This window comes from Linepithema humile, chromosome 5, assembly GCF_040581485.1.
Source record: "Linepithema humile isolate Giens D197 chromosome 5, Lhum_UNIL_v1.0, whole genome shotgun sequence".
Taxonomy (NCBI): Eukaryota; Metazoa; Arthropoda; class Insecta; order Hymenoptera; family Formicidae; genus Linepithema; species Linepithema humile.
Window position 1 is genome coordinate 16,808,002 of NC_090132.1, and position 26,693 is coordinate 16,834,694.

Sequence of the window (26,693 nt, forward strand, 5' to 3'; positions counted from 1 at the left end):
AAAAGTTAAGATAAAAATGATTGTCGGATATTAAATTTTTCACTTTTAAAAATTTCTCTCTTTTAGCAAATTTATTTTGAATGAGCGAGTTATTTTGTCGTAATGATTGATGTATAATTTAGATTCTAATTTTTTTTCTAATTCTAATTTGTATACTTATATATATATTTAAAAAAAAATTGGATATATTTTATAAATTAAAAAAAAATTACCGTTTTTATCTGTTTAGATATTAAGAGCATGTTTTGCACTTTTCTAATTCTGATCCATCGAGAAACAGATTTATTACGTGTTAACATCGCAATTTCGAGAAAACAGAATGACGAATCCAACGTTAATTGGAAGGCGATTAAACCACCTTTACGCAGCGCAGATGGTATATACGATTCTCGTTAATAGCTTTCGAGTATAAAGGGCTAAATGTACCGAGTGCACCTGTAGAATCCCGCGAAATCATAAGTATCTTCCTCATAGTTTTCATAGATGGGAATTATCACAACACACATATCCTGGCGATATTAAACGTTAAGTACATTTCATATGTCATTCTGTCTTTAGTTCACGGCGAAATAATAAAATGCGCGCGCGCACATTATTAAGTTGCAAAATATTTCATTACTGGCGGCAAAGCGTTTTTCTCGTTATACCTTTCGCCTGCGTCGCTTTGTGTCCTTTGTGCTTCGGTAACAAGAGCTATCCAGGTCGAACTAATTAAATTCGTTAAATTGGAGTATAACGCCGAGGATAGTCTGGCTGGCGATATCCGAAAGCCGCGAGTTGACGCATTCGTTTTGGTGTCCAATCATCGAAATTTGCTAGAGAAAAGGATTTGTCACTGTCAAAAAATTTGCAAAATGGTTTGTAGACTCAGATGCGTAGAGATCGATGTACGAAATAAAATATATATATCTAGAATATTTGGCGGCAGAAAAAATAAGTTAATTTTACACGATTGGCTTTAATAAAGTAAATTTACGCAAATGTGTAAATGATAGTCATTTTCGATCGACAATTCCATTAATTTTTGTAATGCGCCATTCGATTTGTCTCGCGGTCTATGTCGCGTGTCTCTTAATGGGATTCTCCGACAGACAAGAAAAACACCGGCTGTGGAAATTGGCGTAGGCGCGGTCGTTTGCGAAATTATCGCGATTAATGAAGCCAGCCCGCTCGGGCGATTAATTCATCCAGATGTTTCCAAGCGCTTACGAATCTGTCGGAAGTGACACACAAATGTAGACCTCAATTTATTTTTGCGATTTTGCAATATTTTCAAGCATCAATTTCACTCTTATTCCAAAGATTGAATAATTCCATAATAAAAATTATAAATACTAAAATAAGAAAATAATGATTTCGAGCATTTTTATTTACATATTGTATAGAAGTAGTTAAAATATAATATCAAACTTTTCCGGAAGGATAAATCTGCTATCAAGCGATATTACAATAAATGCTACAAAGTCTTAAAGCGGAGCTTTGTGAAGGATTGTTTTCGCGACAAATGAGGACTTTCGAATTTGCGAGTTTTTTCATCGAATGTACGTTACTTTGAGATTTATCTATCGTGAAAAATGTATATTCGATGTCAGAATAAAAAACTGACAACCGTGTTTAGCGGGCGCCATGGGAATTTTATCTCGTTGTTTTCTTCTTTTCGATGCCAATTAAAAACGCGAACGTTCCGCAAACGGAACGCATATCTCCTCCACCTCCCGGTTTTTTTTTTATCAAAACGAACATCGGTATAAATGAATGTCCACGGGTGAGGTACCTGCGCAGAGGTGTTTTGATGTTATTTGCAAGTCGTGCACCACGGCTGTACATCGTATTGATCGATGGAAGAGATAATAATAGCGACTCGTGGCACGATGCTGCTCTGATTTGATAAGGAAATTCATTAACGCGCCCCACTTTGTCCGTATCCGCTGTCTTTTTTTTTTTTTTTTTTTTTCTTATCAACCGCAGACTGCATGTCGATATGACGACGCGTTGCATTGCAGCGATTCGGATTAATGTTTGTAATTTCGGTTGATGAAAAATGAGTTGTCGAGCGGAATACTGATATAAATGAGTGAAAATGACGTTTTCCTCTCATGAACACTGTGTTACGTACATACATTCTGAAAGCAGAAATGTAACTTTTCATTCGCGGGTACGATGTCAAGCTTCTGTCTTGACGGATTAATTGCGTTACAATCTATCTGAATTAATTTTTATATACAAAAGAGATATTAAATTTTATGTTTGAAATCAATTTTTTTGCATATGGAAAAGATTTAAAAAATAATGTACGGTTTTTGATTCTCTGTGTATCCCGCGACATACAAATATTCGTAGACGTTAATGCAATAGCGACAAAACATAATCCGCGATTCGGCACTTTGTTATTGGAAAAAAAACTTTGTTTTTCCTTTTTTCCGTTTTTTTGTAGTATATTTAGAGCGTAAGCGGGAGGGATTTTGCAGACACAGCTGTGTCATTTTTACATTGTCGAGACATCTTGTATAATAACGAGGGGCATTTACATGTGAGCTTTGTCGTCCGCATACCAGCAGGTGCAGTCGCAGGAACGTTCGTTGCATATTCCGTCAGAGAAGTCTGATTCTCGTGCGACGAAGAGACGCGCCGTAAAATCGGCCATGCGTTTCCGATTGTTTCGTTCTCGCGAATAATACGGTGAGTCTAATGCCGGAAATAAAAACGAAACGGAATGAGAGTTTAATATTAATGTTAAATGAATTATACATAAAGTTTTAACGTACAATGGATGAAATGTATACCCTAAAGTAAACTTCGCATATTGAGTTTTATTTATTTTTCATGTATTGCTCGAGCTATAAGTGATAACTGATAATTATATTAATTATCAATTTGTTAGCATAAGGATTTTGCATGAAATGTGCAATAAAAAAGAAGTTTATTACAACAATGTTAAATATAACAATAATAACAAATATGTCACAAGCATAGAAATTATATACATACGAGTAATATTTATCATTTACATCGGTATTTGTATTCGCAAGGCGTTACATCAACGGTTGGAGGTAAATGTAGTTATGTAACATTTCGGAATATTCGCGGTGTGCCGAGCCGGAATGAGACGGGAAACGCTCGGGAAGATCTCGGAGTTCCGAGGGCTCCTCGCACCGAGTTGCATAGAGTGGGCTTACTTTTTCACGACTCGTTGATAATGGCAAAGGTCGCGGTGCAACCTTGAGAGCTTTGCGCCGCGTTGTAAGAGGATTCATTGTAATCCAATATGCGCTACGTGCTACGAAACATTGCACCGAGCTGGATAACGTTCGCGACATGTTTGCGCTATGTAGGCGCGAGATAGGATGATAGGTCGGTGTATGATAGGGGTTAATGCCAGCTGAATCACATTCATTCCGTTTGTGTATGCGATCTATTATTCGTGCATTTCCGCATTCAAATTTGCATTCGTTATTGCGATAAAAGCGTTTAATTTCCTTTTTGCCTCAAGTATATTATATATTAAAATAATATATAATAATAATGATTTTAACAGAGTAAATATTTTTATGTTTCATAGATATACAAATAATAAATATTATTATATTGTATACATAATATTATTATATAATATTACTATAATATTTATTATTATAATGTGCAAAGTACTGTTATTGTTGTAACACATACGTAGTGTGTGCACAGGGCGTGGTTGAAAAGATATGGAATTAGGTGTAGTGGGGTGAGAATGGAGAAAACGTTTGAGAACCCTTACGTTAACATGTTTGCTGAACACCTTGGTCTCACGGGAAGCCTCCAAGTTATTTTTATTGTTTCCCTCGCGCCCTCGATAAACGTTTATTTCTTTCTCTGATATTTCGTGCGAAAGATTCGACTCACGTATTAACCTCCAAGGGAGGCAACTGGCATTTCGATTTTGACAAAAGCTTGGGTAAGCTCAGCACAGCCGTGTTCTTGCATATGTGGTTACATTCCTAAATTATTCTTCGTGATTTATTTTGCAGTCATTGTACTTTCATTAATAGCGGGTTAGCACGCATAGGTGCTAAAAAGTGCTCGATTAAAAAATTCAGTTTTTTTTTTCTAAAGTCTTTAAAAAAAGAAATCTTAAAATTTTAATAAAATTTATTATTCGTAGTTTGTTGTATGTGTTTTGATTTTTTTACAATTACATTATTACTGGAATGTTATTTTCAAAAAATTTATTTAATAATCACTTTATAATAACTATTCTACTCAGATTAAATAAATTACTAATTAATAAAAAATGATATTTAACTTTTTTATTTTTATCAATACTTCAAAGATTTTCAATATCTAATTGTGTATGTTTTCTGGTATCTTTGAAAGTCTTAGTTTGCCGCTGAAATTTTGAGACGAATTTATATACGCGTAGGTATTTCCCCAGGGATATCTTTGCGTACTCGCAGAATGGTATACTTGTGTGGGCTTGATATGAAACCGAGACACGAGATAGGCCACTGGGATACAGTTACATGATGATGTCTATGAAAAGTTCTTATCTGCGTTGTCATAGCAAAAGTCCGCTTAATTTTCTACATGCGCTTCAGCGTGCCATAGGCGACGGAATAGATGAGTTTGAAATACTTGCATTAGATTACATAACGCTTCGGCAGCAAAAAAGAACACATTGTATAATGGAATAAAAAACATCTCTTTTCTACTGCTAGCAAACTTCAGAACTCCATACATGCACAAGCATATTTGAGATGTTCAGTGCGCAATACGTATTAATATAATGTTAACATGCCTATTGTCTGATATTTCCATTTATCTGTCTAGGTTTATGAATTGTGAGTGTAGACAATTGAAATGGAAATGCCATCGTTTTTTTTTATAGTTTATAGAAAGTTCGGTATTCATTTCGCGAATTTGCGAAACACACATTTTTGTTCTTTTTCCTATAAAAAAAGCGCTTATTCAAATATTATCTACATTATAATATTCACAAATTTCACGGAATCACTTTTCACTTGTTTTGATAATTTAAACTTATATTTTAACATAGTTAGCAAGAAATATTAAAAATTTTACGATGATAAAAAGCACTCTTTATTGAAAAATATTGATACTTTGATAGAAATGTGAGAATTAATTAATAATTGCTACAAAGTTTGATTAAATAAAATTTTGCTGTCGAAGCGTGAGCACACTCAACAGTTCTACGCGAAGCTGCGACGCGCAGGTGCAGTGTCCTTACGATTGCAGTAGGCCGAGTATGGCCTACTTCCCGAAACAATCGCACGATTCCTAGGACACCTTGGTTGGCCAATCATAAGTGTTGGAGCTTCTAGGGAGTGCGTGAGAATGACCCGCTTTCGGTGCTCCAGATATCGTCAAGGTCGCGATTGCGTTTTATCTGATACTATTGGAAATTTTGCTCTTGGATGTATCTGTGTAGCATTATTTGTATAAAAGATAGTATTGCGGTAACATCGTTCCAACACCTTCATGCTGATCTGATTTTAATATCGAGATAAAAAAGTTAAAGTTACTTCTGTTTATATTTCGAATTTTATGTGTGTAAGAATATATCTGTTTATATTTCGAATTTCATGTGTTATTAAATAATTTTATTTCAATTTCTAATTTAATAAATTTTATAAATTACTTAATATCTAATATTTTTTCTCATTTATGAAAAAAAGTTTAAATTACATTTTAGTATAAAATTTTATTTAAATTTAATGTTTTACATTTTTATTTTTTTCAGAATTGGTGACAATGAAAGAATAATTGTGATTAATTATTGGAAAGTATTACATATTACAGTTATTACACGTAATTCTCATATTGACAGTTAAATTTAAGTTAAGTTTAATGAACAATTTTTTCATAATTATTGTAAAAAGTAGAAATAGAATTTTGTATCAAAATGTAATTACAACTTTTTTCACAAAGGAGAAAAAATATTAGATATTCAATAATTTATAGAATTTGTTAAATTAGAAATTAAAATAAGATTATTGCAAACAATTGGATAGGTAGTTTTGTAACGCCGATCGCAGATGAAAAGCACGCTTAACAATGATCACAATCGTAACGCGATTTTGGATGAAAATTGACGACGTTTGGAGGTATGCGAAAAGAAAAGCACGGCGTGTCGACGAATTAAATCACAGCTTTAACGTCGGTTGTCACGGAATTTTTGGGATGCTCAGGTAGTAGGGACACCACCGGTGGTTGGTTCTTCGGAAAACGTGGCGGAGTGTGTTGGTTACCGTGCAATGCCAGCTGGGATTGGTCGGGTTTGGTGGGCGAAGTGAGATCAATACTGGGAGGCTTTCGACATGGAGAGGCGTAGGCCGGTGTGTTCTCCACGAGGAACGAGGACCGGGATTAACGGTTGCTACTGGCACACGACCTTGATTGTGACCTTAACCTTGATAACGCCCTTGAGCGATATACAAAAGCCCGTCGTCGTCATCGACATCGAGGGGGAATTTCCGCGCCGGAAAATTCGTCGCTACATTTAACTCCCTGCAGTCGGGTTTTCGCTGTAATGTCGGCCGAACTGTTGCGGGATTTTATAGGTCGTCCTTTGTATATGTTACAAGGCCATTGAAGCGCCTCTCGAAACGCTGACGTAGGTACCTGGGATAGAATAGACATACGTACGATGATCCTGAAAGCAGATTATGGCTACTTCGAAACTTTTCGTTCTGATTCATCGAGCATGCTTGATAAACTTTTTCTATAAATCAACGAGATGTCACATCGAGATTAACGTTTTCAAAAGGCGCGATATTCTCTTTGATCATTGACTCTCGGATTATCTAAATTTTTTGATTTCGTGCTACATACAAACTGGTATCACTCAACTCGCAAAGTACAATCGAACCCTTTAGATCACGAATATCATAAATGCTGCCTACTTAAAAAATTATTTTTTTAAATAAAGTAAATGTTCCAGTGGCCGGACTATAACATAATTATAGTAAAATTATTGAAATTGTATATTATAACATATTAGAACCCATATTCGTAACGATTGCTTTGACAAATATTTTTTTGTATTATATAAAAATTGAATTAATCAATCTGATAAATATTTTACTAGAATACTATTTAATTTTTATCGTAATTTTTTACTTTATGAGTAATTGCAACCGATTTAAACCAAATCGTTATATGTCAACTAAATAATAAGACTTTGCTCGATTTCCATATAATTAAGATCGGCCGTTATCATCGTCGCAGCCTTGGCTATACGCGCAACTCGACGTAATAAAGTTTAACCGAGGTCGTTATGTTTGATTCGATCGTTCTGCCTTTAGAATCGAGACGGCCGTGTACACGTCGATGCATCTGAAATTCTCTCGGCCTACGAAGCGTTCAAAGCAAGAGTAATTGAGTCTATAATTGGAGCGTTCTTGCACATATGAGTTATATCCATAATTTGTAAGGTGTATTTTACATATAATTATCATATTTAAAAAGAATTTTGTAATTTCTGAACTCTTTCAAATTTGCACTAAATTCTTTAATGTATAAATATAACATCCACTTTAAATATAAAGTGGACATATTTAAAGTAACTTTTTTGACGGTATGTTATTGTAAGAACTTTGTCATAATATCTCCTGATAATTACGAAATCTTGCTGCGCATCAAAATTTCAGATTTTAAAGAAAGGTAAACATTCTGATGGAATGGCTCAAGGATTCTTTTCTTTCTTATCTTAAGCTTTCTTATTTTAAGTGCAGAAAGCGTAAAAAAGTGTGGCTGAAAAGAGTGAAAATTAATATCTACTGCTTATCGCAGCTGCAACCGGACGCATATTGCAGCATCCAACGCACGTCAGGAAAATTTGGATTTATCGCTGTTTAACTTCGGCAGCTGGCGATCGTAGCGCGCACCCTCAATTTCTCGGTTCATATTCAAGTTCCTCCTCCGTATTTTACACATACATACACACATACGATCGAGGCATATAACGAGAACGTAATCGCATTTTCAGCGTAAATTCTTCGCACGCTCGTTCACGTAATCTTTCACTCCCGAACGCGATCTCCTATTCACCAAAATTCGGTAAAATTCGGATTTGTAGGATGATCTTCCTCGGTCGATTTTGACTCTTTTTACCGCTCGTCGTTTACTGTACTATCTTGAAAATCAAAATTTATTTTAAATGTACGCAAAGTTTCCTCGTACGCGGTTGTGGTCGGAAATAACTGTATCACGGAAACAATCGCGATAAGAATTTCTACTCAAACCTCGATTATTTACGCGAAAAGGCATTACAAAGTATCAACATTTCGGTGTATAAAAGTTCACGTTCAGTAGTGTGGAATATTTTATTGGAATACGACAGGATCGAAAGATGTCCTTTAATTGTCATAGAATAATATATACATATATTTAAGAATACACAATACAAAAGAAAGATAACAAAGAGAAATATCGTCTACTCGAATAATGTCTTGTTTTGGCTAAGCTCTTTATACGCGATTGACTCAATCTCGACTTATTGTAGGATTCCGATCGATCAATCTATTATCGCGTTACCGAGAATTTCTAACGGATCACGTAATCTATTTGTGGCTTAATCTAACGAGTAAAAAACAAAATTAATCACTTGCTTCGCATATACGCTCTATCTTACAGTAGTAAGATTGCGTGAAAGATTTAGGTTAAAACTACGGTTATATTCTCATAATTGTCGTCGAAATGATCGCGTGTGTATGTGAAATGTGAACGAACGTGGATAGACTTGAAGGATAGAAGGTGCATGGTATAATCGTCGTTGCCAAGAAGGTTTGCACAGCGGTAATTTTGTTGATGTTTTTTTGATGCTACGGAATATATTCGGTTACAGCCGCAAAACCGTGACTGCTGGATATTAAGTTTTGTGCTTTATATTTATTAGATATAAAACCAGAATTCCAAAGTCGGGATAGCTTGAATTTCCACGAAGTAATGCGCAGTTTTCTACATACACACTTATGCACATATTGTAGATTCAGTTTATTCTTGCCGGGAAAATCTCATATCGCAGCTGTAAGAATATCCGTGGAGATCGTTATGTTATCCTGCGAGTAGAGCTGTCTGTCGAGAGGATCAGTTGATTGATTATCGCGTACGTACGCGATGTCGTTTCGTTTACAAGGGTGTTCGATCCATCTTCAGCGATCAGTTTCTGCCGGCATTTCTAGCGGAATTTCTTTTTTTCCTTTCTATCTTTCGTTCTCGACAGCTTCTTCGCGAATTACTATTTCACCTTCATTGCTGTTTTCTCATCCTCGATCGTTCGTATACTTCCACGATGAATTGACAAAAAAATTAAGTGCACGTTTCTTTGTAACAACTCACGATGAATTGTATTTGTAATAAGATACATGTGCAACAACTACAATAAGTTTGCAATTTCTGCTTTAAAAACATCAAAATTTATCATTGACAATTATTTTTATATATTAAGATTCGGCAAAAAATTCATGTATATTTGTTCTTTGCATCTAGTTGTAAAATGGATAATTAAAATTAGATATAAGAGTTGTTTAGCTTCTTTGTAACTTATAAATGCTTATTTTTATGCTAACATGTTTTATCATCGATCATTGCGATCATTGAAGACGAGCGGGAAAACAACAGTTGTCGAGAAACATGTTCCATAATCATTGCTAATTAACCATGCTGATTAATTCATTTCTCGATCACGTTTAATATTTTAGTGAGTGCGCAGTTTTCGCGTGGCGTCGGCGGCGCCAGATAACATGAAGATTAGTGTCTGAAAACATGCGAATATTATACGACTTCGGTATTTTTGGTACCATCTCTCGCAATGTCTCATATGTTGTTTTGCTCTTCTACAAACCGATTTATGTTCCGTACATATACATGTTTATCACAATTAGAAAGTAAATTACTTTGTTATTGGGGTTTTAATTATAAACATAATAATCGACGTTATAGAGATTGCATCACAATTGATAAACTGTGAAATAAGAGGTTGCTTGATAAATTCTGTCCAGTAATTTCCTTTTCCTTACTGGAGGTGCAGATGCTTCCTAACGTAAAATAATCTTTTATTTAAGAGAATAACAGAATAAATCTTACGAGAGATTAAATTCTTTTATAAACTCATAAAAGATTTTTTTCTGATTTAATAAATATGCACCGGAAAATTTTGTATTCTCTAATTAAATTACAATTTATTTATTAAAATATTGAGTTAAAAAAATTATTAGAAATTATCGGATGGTGGATTAAGATACGTATATATTATTTTTATTCTGTTACCAAATGAAAAATATTTTAATGATATTTTAACTAATATTTTCAAGAACGAATAATATTTACAAATGTTTGCATTTTGAAATCCTCATCGTTCGCCCCTCACGAGTTTCGTACATCTTCTCTATTGGGTAATCTGCCATTCTATATAACTGTTTACTCACTATAACTATTTGCTGTTAAGCTCGTTAAAGCTACTTCAATTTTCAAAGTATTTATTTCTCAAGTGGTTACAAATGAATCGAATGTTAGGTATATTTTTCTTCTGCTATTTCACATGTAGTCGAAACATCCGCGTTCGCGCTTCTATCGGTCGACGCGGAGAGATTTCGCTGTCTGGTTCGCATTTATCAAGTTAACCGTGTTTGATTGCTCCTGTAGCCCCGCGGTGTGTTGGGGGACAATTGGCACGATGTCAGAGGCACTGGCGACGCGGAGAGAAACGTGAGAGAGGTGAGTGACGTCGTTGCCAACGGTCATCATCAGATGTCGTCTCGCCCGCGATTTATTCGCGCTGGTTCGTGTTTGCCTGCGTCGCCGATACACTTGTCGTTGGCGACGAGTAACGTCAGTGAAGTTCGATTAATTCGCGCTGATCTACACAGATCAGTTATTGATTGCGTGTGACCCTGGTGTACGCGCGATAACCGCTATCGATCACCAAAGTTTCAGTCGCAAGTGTTCGCCGCGTTCACTCGCACAACAAGAATCTTCATTGTCGCGGCCGATTGAAAATCGAGCCGATTCTTCGACAGATTAACTTGGAATTATAATTCTTTGAATCTGAATCAGACGGATCTTATAGTCATCATCGGTACGTCCGATGTAGTGTCGCCAATCATGTCCATTCGCGCGACGTGAAACTGTCGACGTAGCTCTCTCTTTCTCTCTGCGTGGATCGAGGAGATCGCGAGTGTCACGGGTGTGTCAGATTCGACATTATCAGGACGAGGACCGAATGGCGTTATTTTCCGGTGGTGGTAGCGGCGCCGGCGGTGGTGGCGGCGGGCCGCCCATCAAACCGGAAGAGTCTACCGGTCCTTCCAGGCAACGGAGTCTCAAGGATCGGCTGCGCGAAGGCATCACCGGCGGATTCGCTTGGCAGTGAGTACCTATTATCGTGATCGGCGTGATTTATGAAACGCGGGCTGGCAGGTTCATTTTTAACCTGCAAATCCCCTGCTAACCATCCCATCTTTTATATTTTATTTTGTACTTTACTTGTCGTCATTTTTTTCCCTCGTTCTTAAAGGATCTGCGTTAATAAGCGCTGTTTATGACGCTGTGAGCTTCTCTATAAAAAGCTATAAGAATCTACACTAGACAATAAATAGGGAGCGTATGTGTATTAGCATACATATATTTTGTACTTTATAATTGATCTGCAATACGAACAATTATTTTGATGAAAGCGCAAACTTACGTACTGTTGCGAAATGTGTAAAAATATGCGTTGGAAATTATACCATCGCAAATTTATCTTCTAATCATTGTCTAACATTACAAACTTTGGTTTACGAAATTCACTTCAGGAAAGATCGTGAAATTATCGTAGAAAAAATTGATAGATTTTGTTTCGATGTTTCTGTTGTTTAGGTATTTTTTCTATAGAGTAACGCGTTTAATTAAATTTGTCTTTATCTTTTCATTAAAACGAGTGCTAGTTTGCTGCTAATGAAAATATTTTACAAAATATCCAGTGTTTAACATGCAGCCCTTGTGGTGCAATATTATATTGTTTGCATAAGCATGGTAATTGTTAACATCACGCGATTGTTCGCCGCGTAATGTCGCTCCGGAAATGCAATTAATATTGCAAAAAGTTCTATAAACTCTCGATTATCAGCGGGCAGTTTTCATTCGGTAGTTTATCGATATGTTGTCCAAGACGGATCGTCACGTCCGACTCTACGGACGCGGCGTATTGCATTATAAAATAAGGATTATCGATTATTTTTAATAAATGAACGGCGTGAAACCATTACCATAAGATCGGATAAGCTGCATGCTATATAGTATAAAGTGTGCCCAGCAGATGGCGGTCGTAGGTTCTCTGATTATTATCTTTTATAATACATTATTATATTACTACTTAAAAAAAAGTCTACGCTATCTATCGCGGATATGGATATTTTACGTTAAAACATTTTAAGGGTTAATAAAAAAATATTTGAAAGAAAAATCGCGTGATCGCGCTAAGAGTGATACACGATAGAAACGATTCTTTTCGCTTTAACTTTATTTTTACATTCGAGAATTTATATCACAACTGTCCATCGCTTGTGATTGTGAAAATTGTTAAGTAACATTATAAGAACTCTTTAAATCTTACTGTTGTACAAATATTGCGGCAACGTCATCTCGAATTAATGATTTATCCGCACTGGTCGGGCCCGCAATTATCCGGCCGACGCGCGCGCGTAGCTCGTTATTCAATTTTTCGCGATCCCTTTTTTTCACCATACACAAAATGAGAGGGAAAGTTATTAAATAGCCATCACCCATATAACGGCCGACGAACCAAACTCGTTCCTCTGTACGACCCTGACCTCTCACCGACTGTAAATCGCCGGTCTGGTTGGATTTGGGGCCAGCATCGCGTCCGACACTATAAATTATCCACGCGCTCGAGTTTCAGACTCGCATTTGTTTGCTTTATCGCCGGATCCGCGTGCTTTTTTTTCATCTTCTTTTTGTCTTCCACAGCGTTTTCACTTTATATCGGTCGTAGGATTTATTTTGCCACTTCAACTTTCGCACATTGGATACGTGCATAGACTCGTCGAGTAGTTCATTTTTATGTCGTCTCATCGTTCTTGAACATTGATTATTGCAGCGCAAGGATCGATTATTCCGTCATATGTCAATTTATGGTGCCACTCGTATCTTATTTTCTCTCATTTCCATCGCTGTTGAATGTTGCTTATAAGCACTCGGCGTCAAGTTGAGATATCATCTTTCGAGTATTATGTACAACATTATGATTATTACGACACTGACACCGCTAGTATTACAAATACTAATAAATAATATCTTTTTATACACAACTCTGTAATCCAATTATATAACTTCTGTATTTATCATCAATTGCTGTTTCCTTTCGTAGCAAAAACAGAATCTGAAGCTTATAATCGCGCGTATCTATGCAAAAATGCGATAAATATCGGTTGGTTATCTTTCTCACATATGTGTTCATGATTAAAAGTTAAATGTTAGGATATTTTATTACCATTCTTCTGCGTATTGCGTATCGGTCTCGACATATGTGATGCAATAAACCGCAGATGTAACAGCGCCGGCCGTTTATAACACGATATATTATGGATTTCCGAATCGTACCATGAATACGACAGATACATCAGGAACAGACGACCGAGGCGTCATTTCCGTATCCTAATTTCGGTCGATCATACAACACTTTGAATAGATGTAGCAATAGACACCGTGAGATGGACGTGTTACCAATGTGAATGGAGATACTCGGTAGATATACAGGCGAAACAATTCGGCGTGTCGTTTAGCGCAAAATAATTATCCGATGGCCCAGTTTTGCTTTTTGACGTATGCCAGGAGCGGATTATCGTACATTCGGGATCTCTAAATACAGAAGTTTAGGTTTTTGTTTTCACGGATAATATTACTAATCTTGAGATTGGAACTCTAACGATATTTATTAAAATTAAAAAAATTTTTTTGAATTTTTTTCTAAATTTTTAAATTTATTTTGATAACACTAAAAATTTTGAGATTTTGAATCACCCTTGATGTCTTTAAATATTTTAATTCGTTATTGACACCGTGTATCTGTCAAAATAACAGCACAAGTCCATAATTTGTAAAGTTTACTTTCTTATTCAAAGTAAACCATATAAATTATGACCTTGCATGTTTCTCTAAACGATTCACGCGTAAATCGCACGTGTCTCTTTTATAAGAGACTTAATATACTTAACGGAATTAAGATACAAACAACTTGCGAAAGTTTTGTTGTTTTTCTTTAGTTGCGATTCTACTTATTTAGACTAATGTAGTCGGTTGCCACACATCAATCACCTTGCGAAATGCGCAGTGGCATAGCATCTTGTCGCATGGCACACGACAAAAATTATAACCCAAAGGATTGAGCGGATTGTCGGCAAAAACGGAGAGCTTCGCATTCTTCACGTCGGGAGAAAAATCACAACTTTTTAAAGGATCCTAACTATATATATTACTGCGGTATATCTAGAAAGAATTTAAACTACTTTTTCCTACACGGAAACATAACATTATGACGATAAATAAGCTTTTGGCAAAAGGTTTTCTCTCTCGAGCTGGCCGAAAAAATTACCAATAGCGGCGATCAAGGTCACGGACAATATCGAGTTCGGATCGGTAACGAACACACAGCAATTGTTCCGGTAGACCGCTCTTGTATCGGGGGAAAACAAAGGAGCAGCCGCCGCCACCCTTTATGTGAGGATGCACTCGCTTGTATGTTGTATGCATAGCAGCAGCGGCTGGGATGCGCCACCGCATCTATGCCATCGAGTTGCCGACTGCTATCGGATACATATGTGCCGCGTGCATGTATTCTAGATACATATCGACACACATATTCGCGACGTATACATAGACGCATACAAGATGACCGCAAATTTAGATCGCATTCCCGTCGCATAGAAGTCTTCACCTTCGAAAGCGTTCGGACGACCGGTCTGGAAATATCGCTACTGTATTCTGCGACATTCTCGTCGTTCCAAACTATTTCTACGAAGCCATAATGGTGTTAAGAAATGGACGATCAATGTATGTTAACGATGTCTACTGCGAAATATGTTTTTCTCTTTTTTTTTTTAAGCAATCAATATTTTTTGCACAATTTATGTTATTTATTTTGTTAGCGAATAGTTAACACATTGCCGAGCGAATGGGTTAGATATTCAAAATAGCCTTCTTGCGCCACGTCGAAATAAGCGCTTAGTGTTATAAACACAATAAGCATCACTAACGTCGCCGAAACTCTCAAACTTCTTGCATTTAGAAAAAATAGTTATTCGTAACTTACTTCATTAGGTAAAAATAAATTTGAAAGCGTTGATAAAATATCAGAGGCGATGTAAAATGTGCATCAACTTGATCGGTTGAATGGCAGAATGTTAAAGTTGTCACAAATCTATTAATTTTTCTATTTTAGCATGAAAATAATGTTCTTATAATACGTTTTAATCAAACTTTTATGGGTAATTAATTATTTATATTCTTACACGTGTACCAAAAGATAAGAATTGTTTTCCTCTATTTTTGAACGTCTACGGATTTTGTCCAAATCGAAAATTTTTAGGTCAAAGCTTTTCATTATGAAGTAATCTTGCTTGTATCACGTCTAAGACACTCGCGTCCAAGTACGCGCATGGAATTACAGTACAGATACGTGTCCAAAATCTTCGCGAGTCAGAAGATTTCTTCCGGGTTGTTCCAGCACGTGGAGCCTGAGGTACTTCGAATGTAAGTGCAAGATATACGCAGCCCCGCCGCGTGAGCTGGTGGAAGTTCCTTGATTAAATTATCGGGCGCGTGTTTGTTTCGTACTTCCTCCACGAACGTTTCTCCAGGTTGGAATCGTCTGGCACGAGGAATCGATTTGGTTGACCGATTTACTGAGGGACAGAGAAAGAGAGAAAGGGTGAGGGAGGGAGGGAGGGAGGGAGAGAGAGAGAGAAGGATATGACGTCGTACCCTACTTAGCTATTTCTAACAAATTCTCCGGGAATCTATCTGCCTTGATGGTATTAAGAGTGCCGTACGTAAGAAATTTCGAAGATGTCACGCAAATACTTCAAAGTAGCTGCGAACTTGCACTTAATGTCGTGAGCGCTGACGCTGACGAACTTCTGAATCGACTTTATGCCGAAACTTATATAGAAACATTGACTTAATATACCATAATTTCTGATATCTTTTTACTTTGACAATGTGAATTATAAATATTTATATTGTATTTTTTTCTCATACATTTGTTAAACTTGCTTTCTTATATTTTATTCCTTGTAAATTTCTCTTCTTCTGTTTGCAAAAGATTTGATATAAAGCATGGTTTACGTACAACAGTTCGTAAAGTTTATCGACGTATTCGTTATTATAACGCCAGACGTTGAATTTTTCATTTCATGATTCAGCCGGCGCTGCTGCGCAAATAATTCCGTGGTATATTATCGTCCGCCGTGAATTTCTGTCGCAAATTTTTCTTAAAATGCGAAAAAGGGGGCGGGATCGACTGGAGTACTTGAATCGAGGAACAAGTTCACCCGCCCCATTACGTAGGTATTCTCTTCAGAAGTGTCCTGCGACGAGGTCACCGGGTAAATGGGTCAAGTAGGTGTACAAGCACTCGCCGCGTGTACTTAGGTATGCAGATTGTACGAGGCAATCGCGTTTGTGAAGCATCAATGTGCACGCGCTTGTGTTACGTCCATTTACGAATTTACGCCTAGCTTTGCTTAACTTCGCTGCAGCAGTGACCTATGTTATCGTGGCCGACCTACAGACTAACAGAATGTATAACAACGTGATTCAGCGTAGAGCAACGGATGAAAGCGTGTCGAGAACGTCGAAATGCATTCGGAGTCTAAATAGCGTAAAAAGTACTTAACGATATTTAAACTTTCAATGATTAAAGACTTCTTATTTATTCTCTATAATTTTCCGGTGTTAGTTTTTCTCGAAATTTTCTGCAGCTGTTAAAAATTACATAATTGTTATTTTTAGCTCACAAGAGAGATTATTTTTTTGACGATTTTATTATGAAATGATTAATACACTTCTTCTCGGAAAGTGTTTACATCGTTGATAATGAAACGTACAGATATCATTCCTATCGAGAATGTAAATACGATAATAACAGAAGCAGAAAGGAGTTTAAATGGAATTAAAATGTGATTATTGTATGCATAATCAAGAAATTGCCTTTTATCTCGCGATACGAATGGCCGGCAACCAATTTCCGAGCGTGTTTACAAGCAAACAGACAGCCGGGAATACAGCTCATGTCAGTATTACGTAAAATGGTGCTCGTACAGGACAAATAACGATCGGACATGATTAGATTAATTGGACATATTAAACTAGTTTAGACTCCGCAGAGCCTCTCCGTTAGCACGCGTAATCTGCAACCGTAAAGGCGTGCACGTGCGTGCGCGTGTTGCGTTGCGCAGTCTCGCGTTACGCTGTCTCGCGAAACGATTCTAACATTGCATAAACTACTCGCTTAGAACGCGCGACGACATTGAAGGCGGGCGAGAGACGAACGAAAGAAATAACGCCAAACAAATGTTATTTTGAAATTAGAAACTTTTCGTAGCAAAATCTCACGTTGTACAATTTGTTTTTAAGAGAATAATGCTAAGGTAATAAATATCATGTTACAAGATATTAATCATACTGTATTACGAAGTGACAAACATGTTATTTGTTAGATAAATTGACATGAGTATCAACATTCTAAACATATTACTTTGCAAACGTGTATTGTAGCCTCGATCATTCAATTATGAAATTATCTATAATTAAGTTCACAATTTATACAATTTATATTATTATTTAATTATTTATCGTTATATTTGCAAGTCATTTTCGCGTCGGGAACGAACGCTCGATCCTTAAGGATTCAGAGGAAGGCCGGTTTTGTCGATTTGGTCGGTCAATGGAGGACTCCACTCAAGGATCCGAGGAGTGGACGTACTTGCTCTGCTCTCGCTTGTGCTTTGTTATTATTAACTTTCGAAACATCTCGGCCTCCGCGCGACGAAACGCCTCGGCGCGGCGTCGGCCTTCCTCTTGTCACACGACGAGAGCGACGTACGTCGTCAACGCGATACTTCATCTCCCGGCGCCTCTTGTCTCGGATAAAAAGATTATTGAGAGAGCAACGTCCGCCGAATGTCCTCGTATTTTATCAGGTGCCGAGTCATTTGGGGAGTAGAGAGTCTGGCGCGCGCGGAAAAAGAGAGCTCACGCGAGTGAAAGTGTAACTCTCGTGCGTGAAACGTGCCAAGGTCATTGGTAATTTAATCGTGGAAAACACGGTGACGAGTTATTTTATCGCAAAATAACACAATTTGTATCAAATAACATTGTTTTATAATAATTCTCGACATGTGATCTAATATCATATTGCGATATAATATTATATTGTAAATCGCGATAAAGAAACAGAGAGAGAGAGAGAGAGAGAGAGAGAGAGAGAGAGAGAGAGAGAGAGAGAGAGAGAGGCTTATTATGATTTCAGAAAAGACAATGCATGACTTTATCGCAACATATTACGTTACGTTAATTCGCGAGCTTTTATTTATGCTCGACGATCCGCACGTCATCGCAGACTCGCGTTGGACTACTTTCATTCTTGGGTAACAAAGTGCCTCTCTTATTCCGTCTGCAGTACGGAAAGTTAGGCTCACGTAAGTTATATCAGTTTCAATTTCTGGTCAAGACACGGTCGCTCGCGCTCGCATTCAGCGATGGGAGTCTCGCCACCACTTTTCTCGTCCGCCCCAATTGAGTACGTTCCGGCGTTCCTGAATTTCGTCGGAAATCGTAAAAAGCGACATTCGTGCCGAACAAAAGCGACAGATCGACCGAGCGCGTGTTCCGAAGGATAATCTCATAATTCTAGAGTCTTCGGTTATTTTATGACTGCGCTTAAAAAGCGGCACGTACGGATGTTCTCTCTGCTACTTTTACGAGAAGTCATTTTATCGGCTCATGACGCGTGCGTGCTTTATGTCAGCAAGTATATCTTTCAGGGCCTTCACCTATCCTGTCTTATGCCGTAATAAAATAAAAATATCTTGTATACTTAGAATCATTCGAAGAAAAGTTAATAAAAACGCAGGGTTAATCGCTTTTTTTAAATAAAAATGGGAACAAGTTTGACAATATTTCAATATATTATGTAAATATTTTGCTTAAGACCGTTGTCCGATATTCTGATCTTGTGTCGCCACCGGCGGGTTTGATCACGTCCCAAATTTTCTCGATCGGATAACGCGCGAAAATTGAGGAAGCTGGAAGAGTATCTGCAACACGTGTATACACGATCGCGATCTCTCTACAACCGACCATGAGAAATATAGGTCAGTGGCATATTATGCGGTACATACATACATTTGCATAAAATTGTTTTTCTCTGCAAAGCGTTTACATAGACTTATTAACAAAGCTATGTAATTTGTTCGCCATAATAGCGGCATTTTCGCGCGAATATTTCCACTATGATTAAAATCTTCATTAACAACGCGCACGCGCGTAATATAATAATACAAATGTGTACTAATAAATATAATTTTATTATTGTTATATGTATAGCGACTCATCATAAATTCTGTAATAATAATGTTGCGTTAATACAGATATATATATATATACTAGGTGCGCAATTAAGTTTCCGGGTTTTTTTTTATCAATGCAAAATGGAAAATTTCAAGAGAAATACAAAAAACGGTTTATTCAAAGTATCGTCCCTCGCTAGCTACACATTTTTGCCATCTCTCTGGCAATACATGAATACCGCGACGATAAAACGACGCGTCTTTGCATCGAAACCATTTATCCAATCAGTTTTGCACTTCTTCGAAATTGGCCAAGTGTAGCCCAGCTAAGCCATGTGCCATCGACCGGAACAAGTGATAATTGGAAGGGGCCAGGTCTGGTGAATACAGCGGGTGCGGTAGCAGATCCCATTTCAGCGTTTTCATGGTGTCCTGGACGATGGAAGTGCGATGGCACGGAACGTTGTCGTGCTGCAATATCACTCGTTCGTGTCTCGTGTCCCATTCTGGCCGTTTTTCGAGCAATGCATGGTTCAAATTTATCAGTTGTTGTTGTCTTGTGTTTGCGTATCATTTTCATCCAATAACGCTTGCAGATCGGCGTCCTCAAATGTTTTTGGTCTTCCGGAGCGCTCCTTGTCCTCAGTGTCGAAATCGCCATTTCTAAAGCGTTTAAACCAATCTTCACAAGTAGTTTTCGATTGTGCATGTTCGCCGTAGGCTTTCTCAAGCAAACGGCGTGCTTCAGCTGCATTTTCTTTCAAGTTGAAGCAGAAAAGCAAAGCTTCCCGCAAATGCTGTTTATTTGGCACAAAACTCGACATCTTTATTGTTAGAAAAAATATTTTTGCGTTGCAATATGTGTTGGTATTATGACTGGTTATTGTTGACAGATGTCCAAGTTAATAAAAAAACACAACTTTAGACATGTATATCGACTACATGTATCGTTAGCGCCATTCATGTGTGAAACCCGGAAACTTAGTTGCGCACCTAGTAAATAGTCTATTACGCGACACAGATAAACATTCTATTACGCATGAATAAATAATCCACAAAACTTTCATTACAGACAAATGTCTCCGTAAAACAATTTTTTTGAATTTACGTTTATAAATGCGAACAAGCAGTTTGCTCAACGAGACCTTCCGCATAATTTAAACTTGCGAAGGAATTTTGTTTGAAGCGTCGGCCTTGCTTCGGCGAGAGCGCATCTGTCGTTATCAACTGGTGCATTACTGCATCCGACAAATATGCAGATGTGCAACGGAGAATCCGATTCTATTACGGCTTTCGATTTGCGGGCTGTACTTGGTTAGGAGTCCCCGTCGCGCGTTTAAATCCGTTTGTCTCGCTTTATAGCGTCGGCGGGCCGCTTTCAAGGCTTTCATGAATTCTACGGTGACATTGTTCCATCGTTGATTGGAAGTCGACGAGATCCTCCGGGCGTTTAAGTCACGATCGAGTCTCATTGAGGTCGAGTACTCGACCTAACATTGAACTAGACAAAAGCGATCGATATCGTTACGTGATTTCTGAATGCGTTGGTCGCGACGACTGCTGCTTATCATCGGCCATTATTTTATGCTTCACATAATTAATAATTTTAGTTTTATTTTTTTTAAGTTAGCATCTTCTGCCGCGCTCTGTCTTTCTTTTCGCTGTCGTTAGTTCGCATTGTTACAAATATACGATACTAAAGTGTAATCAATGTTACAGTGAGTTGCTTGCAATGAGAGTGCTTAGTGGGACGAAACAAGCAATACGAAAATCGTTTTATCAAATCGCGTCCTACTGAATCACTAGGATTATTACTGGTATGTAGGTACTATTGTTCTTACCACTGTGATTAACTGGAAACAATTTTTTTAATATCAGCAGAAATCGCGAATAGCACGATTTTCTTGCATTGAGAGAAGCGAGGGCACAAATTGCGGCACTCAGTTGACGACATCTCGCAATTCGCAATGAACTCTTATATAAGTGAGTTAAGGACGCGGCCGACACACTGATGTGACGGAAACGTTTAGATCCTATCTACTGGTCGAACGATGCAAACTCTCTTTTACGGTGGCCTAATCGCTTAACAAGGGTAATTAGTCTTGTTAAGGCGCGGCCAAGTGGTTATCGTACGTGATGTGCAATTGATTTTGTAGCGGCAAATGCTAATTCTCTTCGGTATGGTATTTTATTAAAATAGAATAAAGTGTCAATATGCACTTCTCGACGATAATGAAAATGTGATGTTTTATGTAATCTGTTTACGTTATTGAGATTTTTTTACTTAACGAACAAACTTTATTTCGCGTGCTGCATTTATTTTACTTTCTTCATATTGTTATCTTTTTACTTACAAGACTGACATAAATTTTATAATATTGTTGTTTAAAAATCTGCTTGTGTGGAAAGACTGAGAAAAAATGAGAAAAAATTGCGTACTAAAAGTAAAACAAATTGTAAGCTAAAGTGAACTTGATGCAAATAATTTTTCTGAAGATGCGAATTTATTACTTCTGACTAATCTCTTGATATACCTTTTGCGTTACTTTTCTCTCGTCTCTGCCATTGTAAATTAACGATCTGACGCAATTAACGCGGCACGCACATGTCGTCCGCGAGGCGAGCGCAAATGGCATGCGGCGCGAGCTGCGACGTACGCTGCATATGATAATACACACACATAGGACATGCAGCTGCATAATTTTCCGTTATTGTCGAACGCGCCAATTCGCGAACGACGCGAGCTCGCAAACAAATTAACTGCAACCTCACGCGCGTAATCCGCTCACGCCCGTGAACTTGCGACAAAAATATGAGATAGGATGATAAAAACGCGTGATAAAATCTAAAAATGATAAAATTCAGCACAGATAATTGCGAATGTACATGTTGTAATGAGATCGGATTACATTATAGAATAATTTATTGCAATTTAAGAGAATGAGCTTTGGCGAAATTCTTTGGCGGATCACTTTTATTTTATTTTATTTTTTTTATAATTATATCGTGTTGTACGAATTATATGTCCAATTAAAATATTTTGGACGCGCGCTATCTTTCATCTCTTTTAATAAGAGTTTACGACCGCAGGACGCGTGAAATCTCTTTTATTAAAATATGCGAAAATGCTAATCAATACATTATAATTTGGCAATTTAACGCTTATCTAAATATGCCATCTATTTACGAAATTATAGACGCGAGGCTACGCGTTTTGTTGCTATGATTTTACCTGTACGGTGTTGCCTATATGTTTTGCGTTGGGTTTAGCTGCGCGATGAAGGATCGTTGCTGTATTTATTCAGAAAATACGAATGCGAGGCGGAGACGCGGAGACCGAATCGCGCTATAAATAAAATATAAGCCGCGGCAAAAGTCCTGTCGCAGTGCTGACCCCGCCGAGAGGCCAGCGAAAAGATTTAGGGTGCGGAAAAATTAAAATTCATAAAACGTTTCAACTTATCCTGTCCGCGGAGTCGAAATTGCTGACGCACGAGAAGGATCTTCTCTCCCGCGAAGCCCTCCCGCAAAGCTAAGCATCACAATCTTCATCTCCCCGCATCGCATTGCTGTAACTACCATATTTGTTTTCGGAACACTCCGTATAAATATGCGGAATTTAGCGGGGACCGGCTGGCTGTGTAACAGACGTACTTACACAGCTGCCAATCATCTGGAAATTAATTCGATCGGCGCGGCCGACAATCTCATTTCCTTCTTTCGCGGAATGTCAAATATAGAGATGATCAAACGGCAAACGCGAGACAGCGCCTGTCATAATGCAATTCTAACAATAACGCAGCTGCATGCAGACGCGTGTTGCGCACAGATGCGACGTTCGATTTTACCGCTGCCATTGAATGTGCGCGACATATCCTTGAAACCGACGTGCTCCAATTTCTTGCCGAAAAAGTGTGCCGGTGCGGTCCGCCGAAAATAGTTCTCGCGAGGGATACTCGTTATCGGGATGATATTTGGGAGCGGATCGCTGTAATTACTCGCGATCTTGCAGCAGGATGTTCTGAAGGGTATGCTGGGCCGGTCGATAATCTTGCGGAGATTCTCTGGAATGCGGTTGTTCTTGAACGGTTCGACCGGTTCAGCGTACTCCGCGTCCTACGCCTCTGGTTTCCCGCTTTTTATGCATCTCCCCACCTTGCAACTCTCTTGTTTTTCTTTTTATTTGTCATCTTTTACATACTATAAAAAATGCAATCTCGGATATACCGCAACTCTTCTTTTTAAACATGCACATCTATTCGGTTTATCCGCTTCATGTTATTGCTATATTATATTTGTCTACGCAGATTATTCCCGCATTATTTCGATTGCGCTCGATTCAAATTACTCTGGTATTATTTTTGTTGTATCCTCGTTTCATTGCAGTATTATTTTGTATTTATCGATGCGTTTAAGAGAAATTGTTCCAGAGCGCGTAATAAATCTATATTTTTACGTCTCTCTTTTCTCCCCGCTTTTCGCTTTGCAAGAAAATATAAAATAAAGCCGGCGTTCGCATTTGGTGAGTTTCTCTGAAGGGAAAATGCATTTTCATTTCGGTTCCGAAATGGATTTTTCCAAGAAAAATGGAACTCCTCTGCGTCGCCGTTTTCGCTCCGATTCCCAGTAACGATTGATTCTTCATCGACGGCTCTCGATTCCGCTGGCCAAGCACAATAAACTGCGGCGACGGTTAATGATCGCGGATGCTGAATGCACACGAGCCGTGTGGCTACTCTAAATGTGGCTTACAAGCGGCTTGATTGGCCGCGTGTGCGATACCATTTGATCCGACCATTCCGATCTTCTCGTCGATTTCTAATTCTGATTCGAGCGACATTGACTATTTAATAGCCTGCCTTTTTTCGAGATTGTAGATATACGTTTGCACGACGTGCGAGAATTTCAAACAATTTGTCGTATTGTGTTGACACGATAATCGCGTGTAGCGTAGTGCGCACGCTGATTTCGTTTCCGTAGAAACTAGATGTAGCGAGGCGTTTTATGTACCGCACACGATATTGTATGCGGTTAAATAATGCGATTAGCATACATAATGCGGTACGAAATTATCGTGTCGTCTAACGTTGAAAGCCAGTCTGTTTAGAATTATACTATTATTTTTCGTTCGGAATATCTATATATAATAATACTATATTATATTCCGAATATATCTATATAATAATATTATATTACAATGGTTGCATCAAACAATATTAATGAGTTGTTAAACGCTCGTTCGCAATCTACAATGTTAAAATTGAAAAAGATGAAAGGAGGACTAATTAGGAATTATTAAATTCTTTCAGCGGCTAATTAAGACTTTCCTAGTATCAAACGTGGTAATTGAAATCAACACAATTTCGGAAAGTTTTATCTCTGATATTGTAGACACGGTAAAATGTAGCTTACCGTCGCGAATAAATCATTTTTATTGTCACAAATAAAGATAAGGAGGTCTCCATTTGCATATGCCTGCAGCATCGAAATACTAAACCAATATGCCGCTTTTAACGAATTACAGTCCTCCGGCTGAGAATCGTATGCGAGCTGTATCATGTCCCTTGAAAAGCCCTTCCCTTTAAGAAGAAAATCGGCTGTTGCGGCCGCCTTCCGGGAATGCTATTTATAGTCGAACACACCTGAATGAGTATCTCTCTCTTTCTCTCTCTCGTTCGTGTGAATGTGTCTTCGGAGTTGCAAACAGGTTTCGTCAAGTTTTACAGACGTCGTCTAATCATGCATGCAAGAAAGCTTCGCCTCGGTCGTTGCTTCGCCCCGATGAATTTCTTTGCTCATGGTCATCGGCGGGTTCTGCATGCCAGCTACGCCAAGAATTCGCTCGGCATCCGCCGCCGGCGGAGTCGATAATTGTCCCGGATAGTACGTCGAGTCGAGTCGAGTCGAGTCGAGTCGAATCGAGTCGCAAGAAGTCGCGTAACCCACGCAAGCCGCAAAGAATCGCGAAAGTCTACGACCTTCGCAATCGGCTTAATGAAGTATTCTAGTTTCCAACATTCGAACAGCCCTTTTCGTTCGGTGGGCGAGGCTCACGACCAAGGATACATCTTTATAACAAGCGAACCTGTGCGATTCGCTCTACTATATGGAACTATCGTATATCAGCGTGACCTTTGCTGTACAAGAACCAGAATATTATCTCGTTCACATTGTTAGAATTTGCGATCTCTCTCTCTCTCTCTCTCTCTCTCTCTCTCTCTCTCTCTCTCTCTTTCTTGCCGCTTTATTTTCCCTCTGCTTTGTGGAGAAGATTAAAATGCCTGACGGGAAGATAAGCGTTTTGGTATTTATCAAAGAAAAGTAAATCAAACTCTGTGAGTTTAATATCGTCGGTGAAAATCTAATTCTCGTAACAGAACTCAGATGTTAAATGTGTGAAAAGTTCAACTAGAGGCGATATAAAAAAGCGGTTTAATTATAAATTGCAATTTTATGGAGAGAGATGAAAATATAAGGTTTCAAGTGAGATAAATACCACACATTTTTTGAAAGAAAGAGAAAGAGAGACGCTCATAATTAAAGCTTATTTTAGATGATCTTCTAGATGATAATTTGTAACAGAATTCGAGGTACAATTTTATTTATAATTTTATGTGCCATGTAAAAAAGCATTTGCAAAATCACACATGTACTAATTCTATATCTATGATATATACTTTGTTTATATTATAAATAAATTTTGTTGTCTCGAATTCTTTGTATCTATAGGAGACTCGAAAGACGCTATTTTTATGTACAAAAATCTTATTTCCTATTATATATAATAATAATATGCGACAATTTTTAAAACTTTTTTGGCTTGAAAGATGTGGAAACGTCTGAAAATCCGAAACGAAATCTCAAAATCAGTTCGTGACTTGAATATTCAAGAATCTCTTCTTGTCACGAACGAACAGAATGTACATTGTCATTTTAGTCACCGCATTATTTTCGAAGCAAAAAGTTTAATTTTAATGCCATGCTTTATCGAAGTCGTGCTTTCGATGAAGTCTCGTAACGTTCGTCGCGCTTCCGCGCTCCGAGCGGAAGCGACCGAAAAACGGCGTACGATGCACTGTGAATACAAAGTGATGGCATGACGGCGACTGCTGCACTTTTATCCGAGCGATC

At 37.9% G+C, this 26,693-nt stretch overlaps 1 protein-coding gene across 5 annotated transcripts in view; it reads left to right on the top strand.

Moving 5' to 3' along the window:
- mtd (mustard) overlaps nucleotides 1–26,693 on the top strand; it is a 123,772-nt gene that overhangs the window by 13,935 nt on the left and 83,144 nt on the right. For 2 of the 5 annotated variants that reach the window (XM_067355889.1, XM_067355890.1), the window contains exon 2: nucleotides 10,639–11,361. The exons of 2 other annotated variants lie outside the window; for them this stretch is intronic. In XM_067355889.1, the coding sequence (XP_067211990.1) occupies nucleotides 11,216–11,361 (146 nt within the window). In that variant the 5' untranslated portion in view covers nucleotides 10,639–11,215. Of the gene's footprint in view, nucleotides 1–10,507; nucleotides 11,362–26,693 lie in introns of those variants that run through there. One more of the 5 variants, XM_012362318.2, reaches the window with a different exon arrangement.